The sequence below is a fragment of the Capsicum annuum genome, chromosome 11 (genome assembly GCF_002878395.1).
Source record: "Capsicum annuum cultivar UCD-10X-F1 chromosome 11, UCD10Xv1.1, whole genome shotgun sequence".
Classification (NCBI taxonomy): domain Eukaryota; kingdom Viridiplantae; phylum Streptophyta; class Magnoliopsida; order Solanales; family Solanaceae; genus Capsicum; species Capsicum annuum.
The window spans coordinates 134,982,378-135,004,993 of NC_061121.1; the positions used below are offsets into that span (position 1 = coordinate 134,982,378).

Genomic DNA, 22,616 nt, shown 5'->3' on the forward strand with positions numbered 1-22,616 from the left:
CATTCTCAAAAAGCGGAGATCGAGCGTTTGGTCAAGGAGATGTTGGCCGCCGGAATCATTAAGGCTAGTTCTAGTCCATATTCTAGTCCAGTATTACTGGTTAAGAAGAAAGATGGAAGTTGGCGATTTTGCGTGGCTTATCGGGCTCTTAATGATATCACTATCCCCTATAAATTTCCAATACCATGCATTGATGAGTTACTGGATGAGCTAGGGGGAGCCACCATATTTACAAAGTTGAATCTTAAGTCGGGTTATCATCAATTTCGCATTCAAGCTGGAGATGAAGAAAAAAACAGCCTTCCGCACCCATGAGGGACATTATGAGTTTATGGTCATGCCATTTGGCTTGACCAATGCACCCTCGACTTTTCAATCACTATGAATGATATTTTCAGGAATTATTTGCGGAAATTTGTTTTAGTATTCTTTGATGATATTTTGATTTACAGTAAGGACTATGCTTCACATCTTGGGTATCTCAAGGTTGTTTTGGATATTCTCAAAGAGAATCAACTGGTGATCAACAAATAAAAGTGCATGTTTGGTCAGCTTAAACTTGAATATTTGGGCCATATCATTTCCTCTGAAGGAGTGCAAGCTGATCCCTCCAAGATTGAGAGTATGATATCTTGGCCAGTTCCTAAAGATATCAAGTCTTTGCGGGGATTTTTGGGACTCACTGGATATTACAGAAAATTGTCAAAGACTATGGCAAGATCGTTGCCCCTTTGACTGATTTACTTAAAAAGGATGCCTTTTCATGGGGAGAACGAGCCCAACAATCATTTGAAGCGTTAAAGTTGTCTATGACTCAAGTGCCCGTTTTAGCGATGCCGAATTTTTCTCAGCCTTTTGTAATTGAAACTGATGCTTCGAGATTTGGTGTCAGTGCAGTTTTAATGCAAAATGGTAAACCTATCGCTTATTTCAGTCGAATGCTTTCTTCTAGAGCAAGACAATGTTCGGTATATGAACGGGAGTTAATGGCTATTGTGTTAGCTATCAAAAGATGGAATCACTACTAGACGGGCCATCATTTCATCATCAGAACAAATCAAAAAGCCCTTAAATTTTTGCTAGAACAGAGAGTCATGGAGGATAATCAACAGAAATGGGTTTCCAAACTCATGGGTTATAAGTTTGAGATAAAGTACAAACCGGGTGCTGAAAATAGAGTGGCTGATGCATTGTCAAGACGCGGGGAATCTGCAGAGTTATATGCATTTTCAATTTGGAAATATGAAGACAAGGAAGAATGGGACCAGAAAGTACAACGAGACACCAAAATGACTTCTATTTTGCAGAAGTTAATCTCAGGACAGCAAACAGATGACAAATACAGCTAGAAGAATGGATGTCTACTATTCAAAGGACGCTTAGTTTTGCCACAAGGATCATCTCGTATACCTGTACTATTGAAAGAATCTCATTCTTCTCCTATAGGAGGCCATTCGGGGTATCTTCGCACATATAAAAGGTTGTCTAAGAATATCTATTGGGAAGGTATGAGGCGGGATGTGCAAGACTTCGTTTTCAGGTGTGAAATTTGTCAAAAGAACAAATCTCAAACTTTGAGTCCTGCAAGGTTACTTCAACCTTTGCCTATACCTTATCATGTCTGGGAGGATGTAACTATGGACTTCATTACTGACCTTCCTAAATCCCATGGGTTTGATACTATATTGGTTGTGGTGGATCGTCTTACTAAATATGCACATTTCATTCCACTTTCACACCCTTTTAATGCTAAAGATGTGGCTGCTGTTTTTATTAAGAAAGTGGTTAAACTGCATGGATTTCCTAAATCTATTGTGTCTGATCGTGACCGTGTGTTCATAAGCCAATTTTGGAAAGAGCTATTCAAAATAGCAGGTACTACCTTATGCTATAGCTCTTCATATCATCCGGAAACCAATAGGCAAACGAAGTCGTGAATACAAGTTTGGAGACATATCTCCATTGTATGGCAGGAGAAAATCCTAAACAACAGTCCCACTGGTTATCTTGGGCAGAATATTGGTTTAATACATCCTTTAACAGATCTGCAGGTATGACACCCTTTAAGGCATTATACGGAAGGGACCCACCATCAATTTTTCACATAGATGACATGACTTCAGCGGTAGAAGAAGTAAATGAGCAGGTGCGCACTAGAAATACGATCTTAACTGAACTCAAAGAACATCTACTGCAAACACAAGAAAGAATGAAGAATCAAGCTGATCCACATCGTCGAGAAGCGATTTTTGAGATTGGTGAAATGGTATATCTCAAACTTCGGCCCTATAATCTACGTTCTTTGGCTAAGAAGATCAATGAAAAACTCAGTCCCCGTTTTTATGGCCTTTTTAAGATTCTAGAAAGGATTGGTCCCATAGCTTATCGGTTGGAGTTACCGGCTGGAACTCGCATTCATTCAGTGTTTCATGTTTCACAGTTGAGAAAATGCTTGCTTCCAACTACTCTTGTTCAAAACCTACCTCCATTTCTTACCCAAGATTTGGAGCTTCAAGTTGAACCTGAAGCAGTGAGGCAGATCAGGAAACTAATCAATGGTAAGTGGGAAGTGTTAATCAAGTGGAAGACGCTACCAGAATTTGAGAACACTTGGGAGGAACATGCAATCATTAATCTGCAATTTCCCGACCTCAAGGTGACTCTTATAGGGGCGGGTGGTAATGATGTACCTCAAGTTATAAAAACTTATTCTAGGAGGCCAAAATAAGCAATTGGGAAACTTAGTAACTGTCATGAGACAGTTACACATGTATTGGGTGATTTTTTCTGTAGAAAAAGGGGAAGGACAGTGGACAGATATTGAAAAAAGAAAAGGGAATCTTCTGGGAGGTCTAGCCTCTCGAATGTCTGGGAATGCTGGAATTTGTGAAATCTTAGTAGTATGTACTGTGTATTAGTGAATTTCATTCATGTGTCAGGTTGTATCTACCAGTATTAGCAGTTTCCTAGTGGCTGTCTTCAGATTTATTGTTGTAATATCAGTATATCTAGTGTAAAACATCAATATTTGTTTCTCTATTTACTATTTTTCCGCAGTAAGTCTATCAGATAACCCCTAAAGAAAATTGCTTCGACATTGCCACAAATAATCACTCTTTTTGGAAATAACTCATTTCTTTCACTCAGCAGAAAGTTGCCTGCTAGATCTTTGCCTGAAGTTAGTTCATTCCCACAATATCTCTAAAACTCACATACCTTCTTGAATGGAAGATGAGCCAAGCGATCAAAAATGTTTGCATGCAGTAGAACAACAACAACATACCTAGTGTATTCCCACAAAGTGGGGTTTGGGAGGGTAGAGTGTACGCAGACCTTAACTTTGCCTCATAGGTGAAGTAGAGACTGTTTCCGATAGGCCCCCGTCTCAAGACAAAAACAGACCAGAAAAAGACGTAATGGAAGTACAATTGATAATACTCCCTCCGTCCCAATTTATGTTAGTTTGACTTGGCACGGAATTTAAGAAAGAAGACTTAAAACTTATGGTCTAAATTAAGTCACAAATGTTTCGGTGGCTATAAATCATTTCATTAAAGGTAAAATACACATTTTAAAATTAAATTGTTACTAAATAAAGAAATGCGTCATTCTTCTTGGCATTGACTAAAAAGGAAAGTGAGTCATATAAATTGGACAGAGGGAGTAGATAGTAAACGAAAACAACAGATAGTCTCAAAACAACACTACAATCAAACTACACGAAACACTAGATAGCACCAGAAATCGAAGAACAACAAACTACAAGAGCAGTTATTTTGCATGCAGTAGAAACAGTAAAAAAGATAGCTACATATCAAAGAAAAACAATGATAAAAAGAGAAAGGAACTCAACACTTCCCAGGACTACCCCATCGCCTCACATTACTAACCCAATTAAGTAGTGAACAGTTAATTAAAAATAAACAAAATATAATAAAAAAGATGTCAATTTCCGGGGAGGCGGAAGATCACGACCAACAAATAGTGAACAAGTTCGTGAATAGTAAATATATGATTTGAGAATTTTGAGTTAAGGGAAACAAATAGAGAATCCAGGCATTAGAAAAGATACCTTTTCGTTGACCTGAGTGGCGATGGTGATCTGTGTCTATTTGACCGCACCTTCCTACAATTCATTAGAGAAAGATGAGCAATTACGTGAGGGTCCAATTATTGCACCGCAAGGATGAGAAAATAAAAACAAACCTTCTAGAATCATCTGAAGATTCATCACTGGGATCATTGGCACGAGTTGAGTGGTCCTTGCGCTCTCTACCCCTGCTATCATTAGAAGATGAACGATGTCTTTTATGTCTGCTGGAGCCCCTTTCATCTTTACGACTAGATTTTTCTCTTTTCTCATCCTTAGTTCTCTCTCCTTTTCTACCATTATCTGTGATGACACCAGCTCTGCTATCTCTTTCTGTCTCCTTTCTTTCTTCCTTGGCATTAGAGGGTGAGGGCCTTTTCCTCGAGTCAGATTCCTTGGCTTTTTCCCCTGACTTACGGCTTTTCTCCTTCACAATATCTTTTGAACCATCTAAATCATTCACTTTTTCCTTTCTAGAACGTCTTTCCTCATGATGCCCACGATTTTCTTCTTCTATCTCAGTTTTTCTGTCCTTTGAGCTTGTAATGTGCATACCATTATCTTTAGTGTCAGAACCCTTTCTAACTTCACGTTTACCGCTCTTATCCGCCTTATCTCTTCTGTCTTCGCTTCTGGAAGTATCTATTTTAGTATTTTTGAAGTCAGGAGTCTGAGACAGCTTTTCGGTTCTCACGACATCCTTCCCACCTGGCATCTTATCCTCTGGAACTCTGGACTGAGTCTTAGAGGAGCCTCCAGCATCTTCATGTGCAGAATATCCAGTTGACCTGTCATCAGTGCCAACATTGGGACGCAGTTTGTGAGGATTTTTTTCCAGGTTTGCAGGAGATCTATCATGCTCCTCAGACTCTTCATGTGATTTTCCATTTTCATGCTCTTCGGGCTTTCGCTTATCAGAACTCTGGATTTCGCTGTCATCCTCATCATCTGATGCATAGTTAGCAAGGCCTAACAGATCCCCAGGAGAAGTGGAAGTAGATTTTTCACCGGCATTAACAGAATGAGCCTCTTCAAGTTTGTTTGGTATCAGAACCTTGGCAGAGGCCTTGGGAGTTGTAACAGCTTGAACAGATGCTAACACCTTCTGACTGGAAGCACCATTTGTTTGCTCAACTTAAGAGAGGAAGAAAACCAACTTAGTCTCATAAATAAATGACCCGAGCGCAAAGACATGAGTGAAAGAAGAAATTTAGAGAGGAAAAGATTTGAAAAAGGAAGATACCAACCATCAACAGCGAGATCCTCTTCATTAAGAACCCTTGTGGCAATCTCATTAAATAGCTCATCAGTAACCTGTAAAAACAGCATCTAGTCAACACATCTTCAAATACCACGTAAAGAAATCGATCACATATTTATCATCAATAACCTTTAAAAGAACTTCAGTTAGGACACGCTTTATTTCCTTATTCATCGCTGCAGTTCGTGCTGCTTCCACCTCAACCTGCATGAACCAATAAAAATTCAAATAAGCCTACACATTGTATGACGTGAATAAAATAATAATCAAAGACAACCCAAAAGGAATAACTCACGAAAAATTTAAAAAAAATAGAAAAGGAAAGCCTCAACACTATAAATTCATTGGAACGGAATAGTCCAAAAAGGGTATATTAAACCAAGTAAACAGACTTCTTACATGAAACAAATTCAACAAAAAAGCAACATCTTCTGTCAAATGAATAACCAAGTAACGTAAATGACCTCATCATCATCCTCTTCCTCGGTTGACCTTGAAGAATCGATGCTTTTACTATCAGCCTGGTCAACTTTCTGGTAAGATTTATTGACACCTTCATCTTCAATAGATTGAGAATCTTCCTTTGGAAGCTCTTGAGCTGAAGTAGTGATGACAGCTTTCTTCTTTATTATTTCCTCTCTAAGCCAGTTTGGAACAGCAGCCTAAAATAGACCAGACAAATGATACAGATGAATCATGACTCTATAGTTTACAAACTGCAAGTCCACAGAACAAGTATACAAACCTTTTTAGGGCGATCAGAAATCCCATATGCATCAGCAGGAAAAGCTGCTGCAGTATGCTGGGTGCCCCCCGCACCAACACCGAAGTGTGCACCAACTGACGGTGAGTGGAAGCTTGAACTCTGTGCCCTTCCAAAGAGGGGTGCAGTGTGTTCAGGGGCTGGAGAAGCTCCAACAACAGAAGGATCAACCTGCGGTATGAAAGTAACAACAGGGAAGCTCAATCATGGCATCTAAACCATTGGGTCTAATTTAAATTGGAGTAAAACTAAAACCTGAGACCCAACTGGAGGCATTGGAGGAAGAGGAGGATATGCAGCACCAGGAGCAGCAGCAGAAGGCCACATATAATTGGAAGGCATTGCTGAAACATGATCTGCAACCCCCAGAGAGCCTCCTGAATCAGCACGAACATAATAGGGCTGGGAATGTCGGTCGTGCTCATGATTAAAACAAGGTGCAAAATCCAAAGGCTGATCACTAAGATCAGGACCCATGTTGTAATGACGCTCTTCCATCACTGCAGTTTTGTTGGGTGCTGGCGTTAGTTGTGCATGTTGCTGCTGAGAAGAGTTGGTAGGCAAAGGTGAAGAACCATAGAACGCCTCATGTTGATTTCCAGCCTCTTCTTTACCTGACAATAAAATGGGTATTCAGAAACTAAATAGTTGCAAATCAACAGAAAATATTCTCTGTAACTTCTACAATTGTATTTGCAACCACAAGGACTACAGACACAAACATTTCCTGACATAGGATTCTCACACCGTTTATGTTCAGAAACATGACAAAACAAACTGCTGCAGGAACCAGCCTACTAATTCCTATGTAAAAGGTAGTTCCATCATGCATAGTTGATGATCAGGCAAAGATCTTTAGCCACACAAGCTACAAATGTGTTGAAGGTAAAACAATGCTATAAGGAAAGAGCACTTCAAAAAGAGACTCCCTGTGTCAACAGAATAAAACTCATACTGCTTGAGACTCCAGTTCTCAATTTTAGACTGACATCTCTTACATAGCCTTCTAAATCAGGAAGGCAGAACAAAACAAATAGTTTAATGGACAAAAGAATAATAAATGAATATTTAATTACAATTTTTTACGAAATTTGAAATATTTGATACTTTAGTTTAAGAAAAAGACTTGTAATGGTATAGGTGCCAACGCAGTGCTAACCAGTACAAAAGACAGTACATATGGGCAAAAAAACATTTACAGATGTAAAACCCTCTAAGCAACTGTCTTCAAAGGCAAGAGCTACTGTTTTTTTTTTTTTTTTTTTTTGCAAATAGATACACTATGTCATTCTAATTTTAATTTTTCATGCGTCCATAATATTTCTTGTCCTTCATAACTGATGCGCTTCCTACAGTTTTCACTTCCTTTTAGGCTGTGACGGTAATCTCTGTTATTATCACTCATATAATTGTCAGGCTACTTGGATAACAATAACTTGATATATGAGAGCCAAATCTTCAAATAAATTGAATCCTCTCCTCAACCAATTTTTTTTTATAACCGAGAAATTCCATGGACAAGTGGTGAACGGTTCAAAACAAGGTGGATAATCGGGCCACCCCTTCATCCTTCTTCACTTAATATCATACTTATCTGTGGCACCGTTCGAAACCATGAGGTGCGCCTAACCCACACATCACAAGTTGCGCTCACTAGACCAAATAGCCTTGTGGCCAAATCGTCCTCTCCTCTGCTAATTAAATCTCAATAGAGAAGATATGGAAGAGAAAAAATCATTGGACAAAAAGGAGAGAGTTTCCGCCAATTCCATGTCAGTATGCAAATCAGGTGTTTCCGAATTAGCCAGAAGGGCAGAAAACTTGACAGACACACATTCAAGGAATGCGCAATCGGGTAGGTCTAATTGACAAGTACAAGCAGATCATTGAAATCCATTTTGCCTACTCTAGCTGAATAGAATAAAGAAAATTGCTTAAAAGTTTCTCTTTCTATTTTTTGATAGGTTATTGCTTAAAAGTTTATCCAATAGCTTGATTAACATTAATCCAAGTTGACTTCAAACTAGTATCGAATTTTCAACTGTTCCTTTTTCTTGTAATCCTTGGAAAAGAATTATCAGAAAAAAGAGTATTCCTGAAAAACAGAACACAAAGTTAGCAGGATGGACAACAGAAAGAATATGCCAACACAATGGAACCAATATTCCATGAAATCAAAATACAGTAGCATCAATCATCTAAAGTGACTTCCGTCACACTGAGGCTTTGGATAAGAAAAGGAACCAACAAGGGTAAAACTCTAATCATGTCTCAAGGGGAACGAGGAAACACAGCTTGCCAAACGAGTAACTAGAAGCGACAAGCAGTACAAACTGATGTAGACACTCCTGTACAGAAACAATTTCAAAAGCGCAGTAACTTCAGATGCAGTATTGATATATTAATTAAATTTTTTTACCTGTAATAGAAGAATAACTAGAAGGTACCTCCTGCTGATGGACTAATGGGCTTATGGATGAGTTTCCTTGCTGAGGGAATGAAGCAACTGAATCTCCAGTGAAATTTCCATCTCTAGCAGTGTAAGGTAGAACATAAGGAGATTGCCCAGAGCTGAAGAATGAGGGCCCCTGCAAATGGCCAAACGATGCCCTCTGAGGAGGTGCCACAGGAGTCATGGAGTGTTGATTACTTGATGGTGGTTGTTGCATATCTTCAAGATGTTGATCAGCAGATTGAGTGTATTGCTCATAGTAATGACTCTGCTGTTCTGACCTACTATCATGTGTAAATTGCAAGTGCTGGTGCTGATGGTCACTAGCAGCCTTAGAAGCAGCCCACTCTCGGGCCTTTGCAGCCCAATCCTCATTGCTATGTGCTACTAGTTAATAGTAGATTTAACCTTTAGGGAACAGAAGTACCAGAGGGGGGGAAAGAAAGGCAAAGAATATATGATCTCTCTATATTATTAACCAACGGCAGGAGTCCACCATGATGGAAAAACTATAAGGATATATGCAAGTGCACATCACATAGAAACTAAATACTGCTTCGACGGAGTCGGAATTTGACCAGGGCTAACGAGAAATAAAATCCCAAAAAAAAAAGTAAAGGAAGGTCCTGACAGAGGGAGAAATCTAATTTGAAAGATCATCCAGTAAATTCCACTACAGTAAATAAACCTCTTCTCATAAACAGTGAACTAGGTTTTTATATTTGAGCTTCTAAGACCTAATGACATTTTTTAGATAAGAATTTAACCTAGTTAAGAAATTAACATCTACCTTCTTTATCAAACCTCATCAATCAACAGCTAGGATTTTATCTTTTTTAACTAAAGAAAAGATAGCATCGATCAGTTCAAAATGACACAACAGACACTTGTGGAGACCATTGCAGAGAACTATATAGAAGTTGGGAGTAAGTAAAATGATGACACCCCTTCTAAACATTCCAGAATTCTAACAAACAAAATGAGTCCAATTATTTTCTGGTAACATTTAAGCATGTCTGAGTTTGCCACAAAATGAATAAGAAGCAGCAGTAGAGAAAAGTGAAACATCAATAAATTTTAGGAACTGGCCTCAACTCAGAGAAATACTACAATTAAGAAAGACGACACAGCTTGCATCAAATTCGAAACAATTTTCAACCATAAAGGGGTTTCATGAAACTTGCAGATGCATCCCAGCATATTGAATGCTAAACAAGCATAAACTCCAATCAATACTATATTTCCAGACCTGAGTTTCCCCAACTTTGCTGTTGACCCCAGTTCATACTGCCCCAGTCCTGCAAGCACATGAGAATCTTACATTCATTAGTCAACATATTATAAAAAAAAATCATCAGAATAGGAAGCAGTAACAGCAACAACAACTACTACTACACCTCCAACATTTTTTCGTGTTGGCTATATATCAATCCTCAATATCCATTTAATACCATATTGGACTCATTCAGTCATTCTAATATATCTAACAGGGATTCTCTGTGTTTTCTATTATCACACAAATTTCCAAACTCAGACACCACTTGGTAGGAATATACTGGGTATGTTGTTGACACAAATCTCCAAACAAAATAAAGAGATTCCTTGGTTTTTTAGTGAAGTAGATTTCATTACAGGGATCAAAAAGGTGCAGATAGTACAAAAGATAAACAACACAAGATAATAAGGTCACCTCCATTTCTGAGAAGGCTAGGAAGCTGACAAAGACGAAAGATTTAATAGGGCAGTTTCCAGGTACTAAGTTGTGTCAACTATATAACCATAGGAGACATCTAGCCCTGAGAAAGTGGTCAGAAGTTGATATCCTACCAAGATACTTGTGGTTCCTTTTTGTCCAAAAACACCAAAAAATACATGATGGTATCATCTTCCAGATTCTCCAGATCTTCTTCCCACAAACTCCAGCATTCACAGGAAACCTTGATGCCCAAAGACCCACCTGAGTAAAAATATAGAGAAACATATACCAAATATCTACAGCAATTGGACAGTGGAGAAAGAGGTGTTTGTTGGTTTCTGAATGCTGGAAACATCTATTTACAATCTTCCTATAAGATCTCCGGATAAAGCAAATCACCTTTGTAGGTAACTTAGTTTTCCAGATTAGTTTCCAAAGTGAGCTTCTATAATTCATTCTGAAAACATGTGCGAATAATCTGCTTCCACAGTGTATAAACCCTCCTTTGTGATATCCCACTTCATGTTTGTGAACTGCATCATCATTAACTCTGCAGGCTCCCCAAATTTGCAAGTATATCAGTAGTTCTTCAAGCTTCCAATCTTGAACGTTTCTCCCAATGTATAAGTCCCAGAAGTTGCTTCTCTATTTTGTGAGATTATGGAGTCTTAGTCAATAAGATACGGGAAGTGAGGTTGACATAGTTTGGTCATGTGATGAGAAGGGGCACGGATGCCCCAGTTCGTAGGTGTGAGAGGTTGGCCTTGAATGGTTTCAAGCGGGATAGGGGTAGACCGAAGAAATACTGGGGAGAAGTGATTAGACGTGACATGGAGCAATTACGGCTCACTGAGGACATGACCCTCGATAGGAAGGTTTGGAGGAAGAGTATTAGGATAGAGGGCTAAGGTGTGTGGTTAAGTCATAGGCTGTAGTTAGGAAAGTTTGGTGTAGCTAGGTGGTAATGCTGGGGTTTGGGAAGAGGGGTGTCCTTTGTTGGTTAATGTACTTTATTTGTGTGGTTGTTGTATCTCTGTTGTTGAGGCAGACGCTTGAGTCTAAAGGATTTCGGTTAAGTAGAACCAAGACGGAGTACTTGGAGTGTAAGTTCAGTGATGTGTCGCAGGAGGCTGGAGTGGTTGTGAAGCTGGATTCTCAGGCCATTCAGAAGAGGGAGAGTTTCAAGTATCTGGGGTCTATGATTCAGGGCAATGGTGAGATTGACGAGGACGTCACGTGTCGTATTGGGGCAGGATAGTTGAAATGGAGGCTCGCTTTGGGAGTTCTACGTGATAAGAAGGTGCCTCCGAAGCTTAAAGGTAAGTTCTATAGAGTGGTAGTCCGGCCGGCTATGGTGTATGGAGCGGAGTGTTGGCTAGTTAAGAACTTCCACATCCAAAAGTTGAAGGTGGCGAAGATGAGAATGTTACGATGGATGTGTGGGCATACCAAGAAAGATAGGGTAAGGAATGAGATTATTCGAGAGAAGGTGGGAGTTAGCTCGGTGGAGGACAAGATGCGAGAAGTAAGGTTACGTTGGTTTGGGCACGTGATGAGGAGGGGCTTAGATGCTCCTGTGCGAAGGTGTGAGACACTGGCTATGGATGGTTTTAGGCGGGGTAGAGGTAGACCAAAGAAATATTGGAGGGAGGTGATTAGGATATGGAGCAGTTACAGCTAACAGAGGACATGACCCTTGATAGGAAGGTGTGGAGGAAGCGAATTAGGGTAAAGGGTTAGGGGTGGGAGGCCGTCGGTAATAGTAGGGGTGCGCTCCTCGGGGGCTGAAGTTTTTTGTTCGTGGCTAGCGGTGTTAGTTTAATTTGCTTACCGTACTAGTTTATATATGTACTTATCTTTTGTGGTTGGTATTCTGTTAGTTTGTCTTGTGTACCATACTAGTTATATCCACTTATATTTGGGTTGGTATATGGGTATCGGTCCTAAGCCAGGGGTCTATCGGAATCTCTACTTCTCCTGAGGTAGTGGTATGGTCTGCGTACACTCTACCCTCCCCAAACCCCACTAGGTGGGAATACACTGGGTATGTTGTTGTTGTGTTGTTGTATCTCTGTTATTTTTATCATGTTGTATGCTTGCGACGTTTGTCTACGGTCCTTTGTCTTGAGCCGGGGTCTATCGGAAACAGCCTCTCTACTTCTTCGGATGTAGTGGTATCGACTGCGTACATTTTACCCTCCCCAGACCCCACTATGTAGGAATATATTGGGTTTGTTGTTGTTGTCGTATGGAATCTTAGTCAAAAGCTATGGAAAAGATAGGGAAAATCATTTATTAGGATAGACCCATATGGTAAGTTATCTTTCCATAATTCGATGTGATACCATTGCCCACCTCGAATAATATTATACGAGAAACACTCCACAGCTTCCTATTGTTCTTCCATAGACTAACACCATAGGAGGCCCAGATAACGTTGTACACCAATATGATCTTGGCACCATTCATTTACCACCTCCAAAGCACATTTCCCCTTGGCTATATCTTCACCACCACTTCATTAACATGCACTAGTCGTTTACAATAAGATCTCCAGTGTACAGGCCACCAACATGCTTTGACGATACCATTTGCCACCTTGAATGAAATATTATGCAAGAAACACTCCACAGCTTCTTATGGTTCTTCCATAGACTAATACCACAAAAGCCCCTCCTGTTGACAAGTATCGGCACTTCCATCTTGAAAGCTTTTTCTCACATTTCTCCATAACATTGCTCTGGAGAACTGTAGCTTTTTGTTATAGTGGTGTGCCTAGATAAGTAGCAGAAAGTCTCCCCAGAATCACTTCCAAAGCGAGGACTGAGATAATTCTCAAAATTCTCAATTTCTCCACCTCTGCATCACAAAATAGCAGTGTCATCAGCATGTCGGAGATGTGTAATCTCCTGATTGTTATGACCATTCATGGCTACCTCAATCCACCCATTAAGTTTGGCAATTTTTATCATGTCGTTCAACCTTTCAATGGAAATTATGAACAGAAAAGGGGACAGTGGGTCACCCTGCCTTAGACCTCACTGAGAAGCCAAAAAATACTTATGGGGAGCCATTAATAATGACTGAGATTTGGATATAGAAACATAAAATTTCATCCACTTGATCCATTTCACTCCAAAGCCCATTTGTTGTAGCATGTTTAATAAAAAATTCCAGTTCACATGGTCATAAACTTTCTCAATATCTAGCTTGCAAAGAATGCCACGCTTCTTCTGCTTTTGTCTTGAGTCCACTGCTCCATTGGCTATTAAAATGGCATCCCTTATTTACGTCCTTTTATGAATGTCAACTGTTGGGAATCTACCAATTTTTCCATTTAACATTTTTATTCTCTCAATCAGAACTTTTGCAATAATCTTATAAATGTTGCCTATGTGACTTATAGGTCCAAGGTTCCTTAACATTATTGCACCTTTCTACTTGGGAATCAAAGCAATGTAGGTCACATAGCATGAGCATGAAAATTGTGAAATACCCCTACGATGTCCGGTTTGAGCACCTCCCAGCATTTGATAAAGAAATCCTATTGTAAATCCATCTAGTGACTTCTCCACACACACATTTTCAAAAAGCCTACGCCTTCATTTTATTTAAATCTTCTCTACAGCAACTCCATTTCTTGCTCTGTTATTGTTAGACAAATCACAAAGCTGCTTGCAGGCCTCCACTCTTTCATCTCAGTGTAGAGTTTTTTTAAAGAACTCCATAATCTCGTTCATGATTCTCTGTGGCTCGAATATTGATTCATCCTGAATCAGTAATTGGTCAAAGTTGTTGCATCTTTTGTGGGCATCTGCAGTTATATGAAAGAACTTTGTGTTCCTATCTCCTTCCTTTAACACCAAATGGCCCTGCATCTTTGCCTCCGTGCCATTTCTTCATTTTTTAAAGTTCTTCATACTTCATCAGCAAGGATTCCTTCTCCACCATTTCCTCCTCTATTAAGTTTCTTCCTTCCAGTGCCTTGTCCAAGGATGCCTTCTCCACCATTTCCTCCTATATTAAGTTTTTGCCTTTCAGTGCCTTGTCCAACACTGCCAGTTGATTGAGGAGGCTTGATTTTTGTACTTTCAGGTTTCCTTGGTTGCTTTTACTCCACTCCCTTAGTTTAGCTTTCAAGGAATCCATTTTACAAGATAAAATATAACCAGGTTTCCTGAAAACTCAAAAGTTGTCCACCAACTCTTAAGTCAGTCAACAAAGGCATCAGTATTCAGCCACCAATTGTTAAACTTGAAATATGATTTTTGGTGGTCCCAATCTCTACATTGCAGTATAATAGGGATAAGATCAGATGTTACATCACTTTCTAAAAGAGGGATTGTTTGGTATTGCTAAAAACGCCATCCCTCTCATCTGACAAGATTCTACCAATTCTTGAAGCAGAGGTTGTGTGTCCCCTCTGTGCCAAGTATAAGCACCACCTTCTAGCTAAAGATCAATAAGATTCATTTCTTCTCTGAAATCTAAGAATTCCACCATAGAAGCTTCAATCACCCATTTTTAGTTCAAGCTTGTCTGAAGGACTAGTAGTACTATAATAGGAAGATACAAATATAGAAGAGAGAGTCTCGCATCCCAAGTGAAACACAGAATTCATGCTCAACATAACCTAATTGGTGAGTGGATGACCTCCTTAGTTATTAGCAGCCAAACCCTTATTACGATTTTCCATTTTTTATACATAGTAAAAAAGGGGTTCTCAGGTCAACTCGCTTAAAAAAAGTCCATATTCAGTTGATGTTCCGTAAGCCCTATTCTCTCTCTCTATATATATATATATGTGTGAGAAAAATATAAGAGAAAAATATTATTGAATTGGTGTATCAACATTATTACATTGAGGCCCTATTTATAGACACTACATTCCAATCCTTTTCTTAATAGGACACTACATTATAATCCTTTTCCAAGTAGGAATCTATATGCTATTCCTATTTCTACTCATATTCTAACACACACCCTCAAGCTAGTGCATAGAAGGCATATGTACCAAGCTTGTTATGGATGTAATTAATACGAGGATCGGTGAGGGACTTGGTGAAGATATTTGCAAGAAAACTTTCTGGGAGACCTCAATTAAAAAGGAAAAACTAAAAAGGTAATCTGAAAAGTAGTAAACATCGTTGGGAAGTCGATCTGTAGCTGGAAAATTGCCGGAAACTGGTATAAAATATATGGGTCATCTCGAAATCAAGAGATGAGTAGATATTGAACAAGAAAGTCACTGAAAAACTGGTCGAAACATACCCACGCGCTGGATTATTAGATTTGATGGTTGAAAAGTGATCACAACCTAGGAAAAAATTATATGGGTAGGGTTGGAATGATAGCACAACCCTACAAGAAAGAGAAATTATATGGGTAAGGTCGAATTGATGGCACGACCCTATTAGAAAATAGAAAATATGGGTAGGGTCGGAATGACGGCACGATCCTACGGAAAAAGAGAAATTATATGAGTAGGGTCGGAATGAAGGCTCATCCTTACTGAAAAAGTATATGGTAAGGTTGGAATGATGCACGACCCTATTGAAAAAGAGAAATTATATGGGTAGGGTCGGAATGATGGCACAATCCCACATAAATTAGATTTGAGGAGTCACCGAAAAGACGTACGGAACTACGTAAAGTAAATCTGAGGAGTCACCAGAAAGATGCACGGTGCTATGCAACTCAGATATGAGAAAGCAGTCCGGAAAGATGCACGGTGCTACGCAAATCGAATATGAAAAAATAGTCACTGAAAAAAAGCACGGTGCTACGAAAAATAGATATGGAAAAATAGTCACCGGACAGTCAGTGACCCAACTTTTGGTAATATAATCATTGGCCAGACGGGCGGCATATATGAATTATAGCCGCCCGCCGGCAGCGGAAACTCTTTGATATTTTTTTTTATCAAGATCATAGAAGCTTTGTATAGGAGAATATTATTGAATTGTTGTATCAACGTTATTACATTGAGGTCCTATTTATAGACACTACATTCCAATCCTTTTCTTAATAGGACACTACATTACAATCCTTTTCCAAGTAGGAATTTATATGTTATTCCTATTTCTACTCATATTCTAACAATATATATATGGGCCCAGAAAAGACAATTTATGGTTTTGGACTTAATCTATACCAATGAACGGCCACATAGGTCCTTGATAACGGTATCCAGTGACCACCACATATGCAGAGGAATGCAAAACTTTTGACCCAAACATGTTCATCAGTTATTTAGCCAGTTTTGACCAAACACCAGAGACCACCATTCCAAGAAGAATCTTTTGCCATTCCAAAACCAGTCTCTAGCCTTGACACACAGCTTCTCTCCTCAAAGGAAATTCGAAGAGGAACAAATTATGATTAGGAGTGACTTTAAGACCAACAATGATTTTCCATTTGTTTAGGAACCACTTTTGGATCACTTCCATGGTTGGGCTTTGACTGGAAGTGTAGTTGAATCGTCTAATAAGGCATTTTAATAGACACTGGTTGTTCTCGCTATCCGCTACATGACTAACCTTGATACTATCAGAGGCAGTCATAAATCTTTGTGCACGCTATCCAAACACTAAAGGATTCACGGCTTAAGCATAAGACTTAATTTGTTGATTATAAAGGTTAAATCTTGGGTTGAAAAGATTTCCTAGAAAGTGCAGGACCGTATTAGGTGTATCATCATCCCATACCTTATTGTATCCATTCTCTGAAACAAATATATTTGATTTCATATCCCTTCAATTCTACAAATTTGTAACAGTAGCAGTAGTTTTAGAGTACTTCATATATGTTTGTCTGATCATCCTTCCCAATCTCCTACAATGATTCTCATTCTTAGTGATGAAAATGCTTCTGTCATGGCGTATTCTACTGATGAGTCTTCTACAGTTCTACTACGCTTGATAATCATGCACCACCCGTCCTGTTCTTTTTTCTAATCAAGTAAATGTATTTTTATTCATAAACATGGCCAAACTGATGGTATATACGGGTAATACCAACTCCACCAAATCATCTATACAATGAGGAACATTAATATTCACTATATCAAGTAAATCAAAAGATTTTTCCCCAAAAATGAACAAAAATTGCCAATGGCTAGATGACTGACAAAAAGAACATCCGAAAAATAGGTTTCATAGAGTAAAGGTCGTTAGACTTGAGAGGAGAAAAACTTTTATCTCTCCACATTTTCCATGAAATTTTTTTCTTTCGATAATCAAGAAAACCCAAGGTCACGCAGCACACATTTTGAAACTCAATGGATAAAGGTACCGGCCTTTTACACTTCTCCACTTAAATACTAGACTTTTATTTGTGCCAAAGTTCGAACCCAATGACATGCACCTAGAACTATTATAACAGAACCACCACCATAAAACCTCAATTTTCAACTACTTAGCCCAATTCTAATGTGTTATTTTCTTTGTTGAGACTACATTAGTACCTACAGCTTATAGGTCTTCCAAAACAACTGAGTTTCGTGTGAGTTTAGATACCTCATCCTCTTTTCATACTTTCAATCATCATAGTCTAAAATATTATGGACATAGTATCCGAAAGTCTATGTATAGCATGGCCAAACTATTTCAAATAACCGATCCTCTATGCACGTTACTTGTACCTTTTGTTAAATGTGATTATTTCTAATTGTGCCTAGTCTTGTATGAATAAATTTTTTAATAAACTTGTTCTGTGAATCTGCTGGTATTAGAGGGCAACAGTACCGCAACACTTATTCCCATATATCATTATTGGTCGCTTTTCTCTCTCTCATACTAGTTACCAAGAATATTTTCACTTTTCACTAGTTCCCCAAACACTCTCCACTAGCACGCAGTTTTACTCAGATAGATGCAGCAGCTGCAATCATTAGTCAAAGCCAATACATAAATCAACAAACCCAAAAAAAAAAGGAAAAATAGTCCAAGGATTAAGTAAAATAAATGATCTTGGCATATGAGTTAATATCATGAAACAAATAATAACTCTTCCTAGACTACTAGATAAATAAAATAAGCAAGCTTTGTTGCACTCTATATGAATACTTTTACTAATCTAGCTTAACAAAGTTCATAACCAACGGAATTATTCCTCATTTACTTTTCATATTACATAAACATTTGCAAAATGCACCATTTTCACACCTAGTGCAATAACGAGATTTCAAGTTTTATGCTCTGACTGTAAATGTTTGCATAATCCCAACTGGAGCTAAAATCTACATTAAAGATGGGTTGGTAAACCGTAAGAGGAGGGCAATTAACATGCTGGAGACTAGAAGTCATATTACTATGAGATTGTAAAAGAATTTTACAACATCAGATAGTTAAAACTTGAAGTCGTACACAAAGGAACCCATTTAGAAACAGGGTAAGCAAAATAAAAATCATAATACATAGCATGCCTCTTAACTTGGCCTCGGCAGAAAGACATGATGGCATGAAACTCGATTACATACGCTGATTGTTCGTCCACTTCAGCTGGCATCTATACCCTCCAATTTGGATGTGCACACGTAGGCACTTAAACTTATATAAAGTTGAACAAGTAACACACATCATGCGTGGCATCGCAATTAGACTGGGATACACTCGAACTAATTTGTATTATGCCATGTAGTACCCGTGTGTCTACTTGTTCAACTTTATACAAATTTAATGGTCTAGTAATGCACACCCAAAGTTGAAGGGATAGATGAAACCAAATTACGGCACGAAAATGCTTTCAAACAAAAAAGGAGATTTAAAAGGAACACATTATATCACCTGATTTCCATGAGGAGAAGATTGGGGAAGATGAGGCCGCGGGGGAAGAGGAGGTGGATACTGAGCCTGTTGTTGAATATGATGGGGTGGTGGATAAGGTCCACCCTGAGGAGGAGGTCCAGGAAATGGCGGAGGAGGGGGGGGTGGTGGACCCCACTGCTGCGGCTGATGAGGAGGAGGGGGCGGGGGAGATTGGTGAGGGTGGTATTGGAATTGGTTCGAGTACCATGAACCAGGTGACGGGACCGGCGGTCGTTGAGAATGCGGAAGCTGATAGTGAGGATCCGCCATGGACGGCGGAGGAGGTAACGGTGGTTGTGGTGGTGGTGGAGGTGGACGATTGTAAGGATGCGGTTGTTGGAAGTCCATAGCTTTTTTTAGGGTTTCGACAGTTGGGTTGAGGGATTAAGACTGCAAATTGTTGTTCTGGTGGCCGGACGAGGAAGATATTGGCGGTGGAGAAAGAGAAATAGAGAAAAAACAGAAGAATTTAGTGGAGAAGGGATAAGTAGAGAGGGTGGTTTCGGGTTGAAAAATATGGTGTGCAAGCCTACACAAGGAGAAAAGCAGGAGTGTGTTAGTTGAGAAGGAAAAGCACTGCAGCTTGTGAAATAATTACTCTTCCGTAATTTTTTTGTATTTATTATTAGAAAAAAATAATCTAATTTTCAGATAAAGGCAAATTTTCCTATCTGTGAGTGTGTTAGTTGAGAAGGAAAAATGTTTTCATGTATTGTCAAACATGTTTGGTTAGCTTAAATATTTTTTTAAAAAAAAAATTAACTTAATTTATTTTTTAAAATCTGAATAACATTTTTCAAAACTCTCCTTCAACCTTACTCTAAGTAAACCTGTCAAATGAGTCGATTTGGCTCGTTCCGGCTCATTTAACCCGACCCAATCGATGGGCCCGATCCGATTGATCAAGCCCGGTGCCCGACCAAATGGATTGACCCGGTGGACCAGCCCGATTAGAAAATTGGACCTGGACCACCGATTAATCGGACCGGACCAGACAAGGCCGATTGGAATTAAAAAAAAATATTTTATATGTTGACTAGCAATTGGGTATTTGGCTCAAATGGATCGTTGGAGGTCTAACAACTATAATGTCGTTAACCTCAATGGCCATTTAGCCAATTACCCTATTATTTTTGAAAAAAAAAAAACAATTCCAAAAATTTAGTATAAACATTCCTAACTCAAAATTCATTTTTCACACAATTTTCATTCTCGTAAATCTCACAATTCTCATTCTCTCAAATCTCAATCTCTCTCAAATCTTCTAATTATCTCCTAAAGTGCTCAATTATATTTTTTTATTTTGCAATTACAAATACAAAGAAAAGTTTCTAAAGTCGCAACTTTCGGATATTTTTAAAATTTGGTATTATCGTTCCATCTCTTACCTTTAATTTTTAATTAGTATATTAATTGTTGAATATTTATTTTTATTATTTGTGTGTATTTGAAATATTTTTAGTTTATTTTTTAATATGGATAAATTTAAAAAAAAAAAAAAAAAAAAAAAAAAAAAAAAAAACATTGGAAAAATGTCAAAAAAAAATTATCTCGAAAGTGGTAGTGGTAGTAAAAAATGAATTGGTGGTGGTTTAGGTAGAGGTAGTTCAAATAATAGATATACCCGTGTGTCTCCGGTACCGGTTAGTTAATTTTTTGAGGAAAAAATAGATGTAGGTGCTCATGATATGGATTATGCAGAAGCTTAGAAAATTTAAGGGTCATTTGGTAGAGTGTATTGGAAAACTAATGCATGCATTAGTTTAATGTGTATTACTAATACCTTGTTTGGTATACTTTTGCACCCTATGTATAACTAATGTTTGCATTAGTTATACACTCTATTGTGTATTGAGGTGTGTATTACTAATACCTCAAAATTCAAGGTATTAGCAATACAATGGATCTAATACATGCATTAACATGATTAAAGACATTATTATTGCTCAAAAAAAAATTTACATCCTTTCCAACATATATGTGGAGGATATTTTGGTAAAAAAAAATTAGAAATTATTTAATTCATGTTATTTTTAATACATCAAACCAAACACTACATAGGAAAAATATAAGCATAACTAATGCAAGCATAGCTAACACAAGCATTACTAATACAAGCATTACTAACATGTCATATTTTGCATTCTTCTTATACACTCTATCAAACGACCCCTTATGGTATAGAGGAAGAAAATGAAGTAAATGCGTTTAATTTAGATAAAGATAATGATAATATTGGTGGGATACTCGCAGTAGAAAATGCTAATGTTAGATCTAAATCGGTTAATCGTCCTCCCCGTGCCCCAAGAGCTCGTAGAAAAATTAGTATTGCATGAGATTTTTTTTCGAAAATTGAAGAAGAAAGTAAGGTGAAATGCAATATTTGTGAAATTATATATGAGCATAAAATCAGAGGCAATAAAAGGGGTACAGGTTCGTTGATGAGACACTTAAGAGATAGACACTCTAGAGAGTTATTTATTGCACAAGGTGGTGAGGATGTTGGTGGGCCAACACAAACTAGATTAAACCCAACAACCGGTCAATTAACTAAAAATTATAATAAAATAAGGGACCGAAAAGAATAGCGAAAATGATAGTCGTGGGTTGTTTGCCTTTCGCTTTTGCTTCTTTTGATGTTTTTATTCATTATATTCAAGCAATTTATAATCCTATGTTTAATGGTATTCCTAAAAGTACTTGTCGGCCTGATATTTTTAAACTCCATACACAATATGTTTATTATTTATCTACATTATTAAAAAATATTCAATGTAGAATTACTCTAACTTCTGATCTTGGTCGAGCCGTTAATAAAAATAATTATTTAACAATTACTTGTCACTGGATAGATAGTAATTTTGTTATGCAAAAATGTATTCTAGCTTTTTTGTATGATGAAGATCGTAGACATACTGAAAAATTTATTTCTGAATCTATTACTAAAATCGCAAAATTTTATGGTATTGAAAAAAAATTATGTATAGCTTTTGATAATGCATCTAACAACAAGGCTGCTATTGAGAAGTTAAAAGCTGACCTTTCTCCGTCGTTACTTGAAATATTTCATGTTAAATGTGTTTGTTATATATATAACTTAATAGTAAAAGATGGTCTTGAATTTTCTAAGCTTTATATTGAAAAGGTCCGGCTTGCTATTGGCTTTATTCAATGAAATAATTGAAAAGGTAGAGTGAGAGAATTTAAAGTTAAATGTGAACAAAATGGACTTAGACCGATATTAATGCCTGGAGAATATGATATTAGATGGAATTCTACTTATAATTATTTTAAAACTTGTCTTGTTTATAAAATTCTTATTACTATGACTTTTAATCAATTTTGTGGTTCTTTTCCTGAGTGTATGCTACATGATTCTGGTTGAACTGCAATTGATGATTTTGTTAAGTTTTTGGAAAGATTTTATATAGCTACGGTTGAATTTTTCGATGCTTATTATACTATTGTTTGCAATATCTTAGCTTATTTAGCTGATATTTCTTGTTTGCTTAGAGAATATAAGAATAGAGAAGGTTACAAAGAAGCT

The 22,616-nt window shown here is 37.9% G+C and overlaps 1 protein-coding gene across 10 annotated transcripts in view; it reads right to left on the reverse strand.

Annotated features, from left to right (window-relative positions):
* LOC107854192 (AT-rich interactive domain-containing protein 1A) overlaps positions 1-19,670 on the reverse strand; it is a 26,229-nt gene extending 6,559 nt beyond the window's left edge. For 4 of the 10 annotated variants that reach the window (XR_007046832.1, XM_047398967.1, XM_016699188.2 and 1 more), the window contains exons 1-10: positions 19,049-19,670; positions 9,816-9,864; positions 8,534-8,953; positions 6,370-6,728; positions 6,097-6,285; positions 5,816-6,013; positions 5,481-5,555; positions 5,338-5,404; positions 4,207-5,224; positions 4,073-4,126 (exon numbers count right to left, since the gene is read on the reverse strand). Coding sequence is in view for 9 of the 10 variants with exons in the window: in XM_047398967.1 (XP_047254923.1) it covers positions 4,073-4,126; positions 4,207-5,224; positions 5,338-5,404; positions 5,481-5,555; positions 5,816-6,013; positions 6,097-6,285; positions 6,370-6,728; positions 8,534-8,953; positions 9,816-9,864; positions 19,049-19,417 (2,798 nt within the window). In the remaining variant the exon portion in view is untranslated. The remainder of the gene's footprint in view (positions 1-4,072; positions 4,127-4,206; positions 5,225-5,337; positions 5,405-5,480; positions 5,556-5,815; positions 6,014-6,096; positions 6,286-6,369; positions 6,729-8,533; positions 8,954-9,815; positions 9,865-19,048) is intronic. The other 6 variants (XM_047398968.1, XM_047398966.1, XM_047398969.1 and 3 more) reach the window with 3 other exon arrangements.
* Between the last annotated feature and the right edge of the window lie 2,946 nt (positions 19,671-22,616).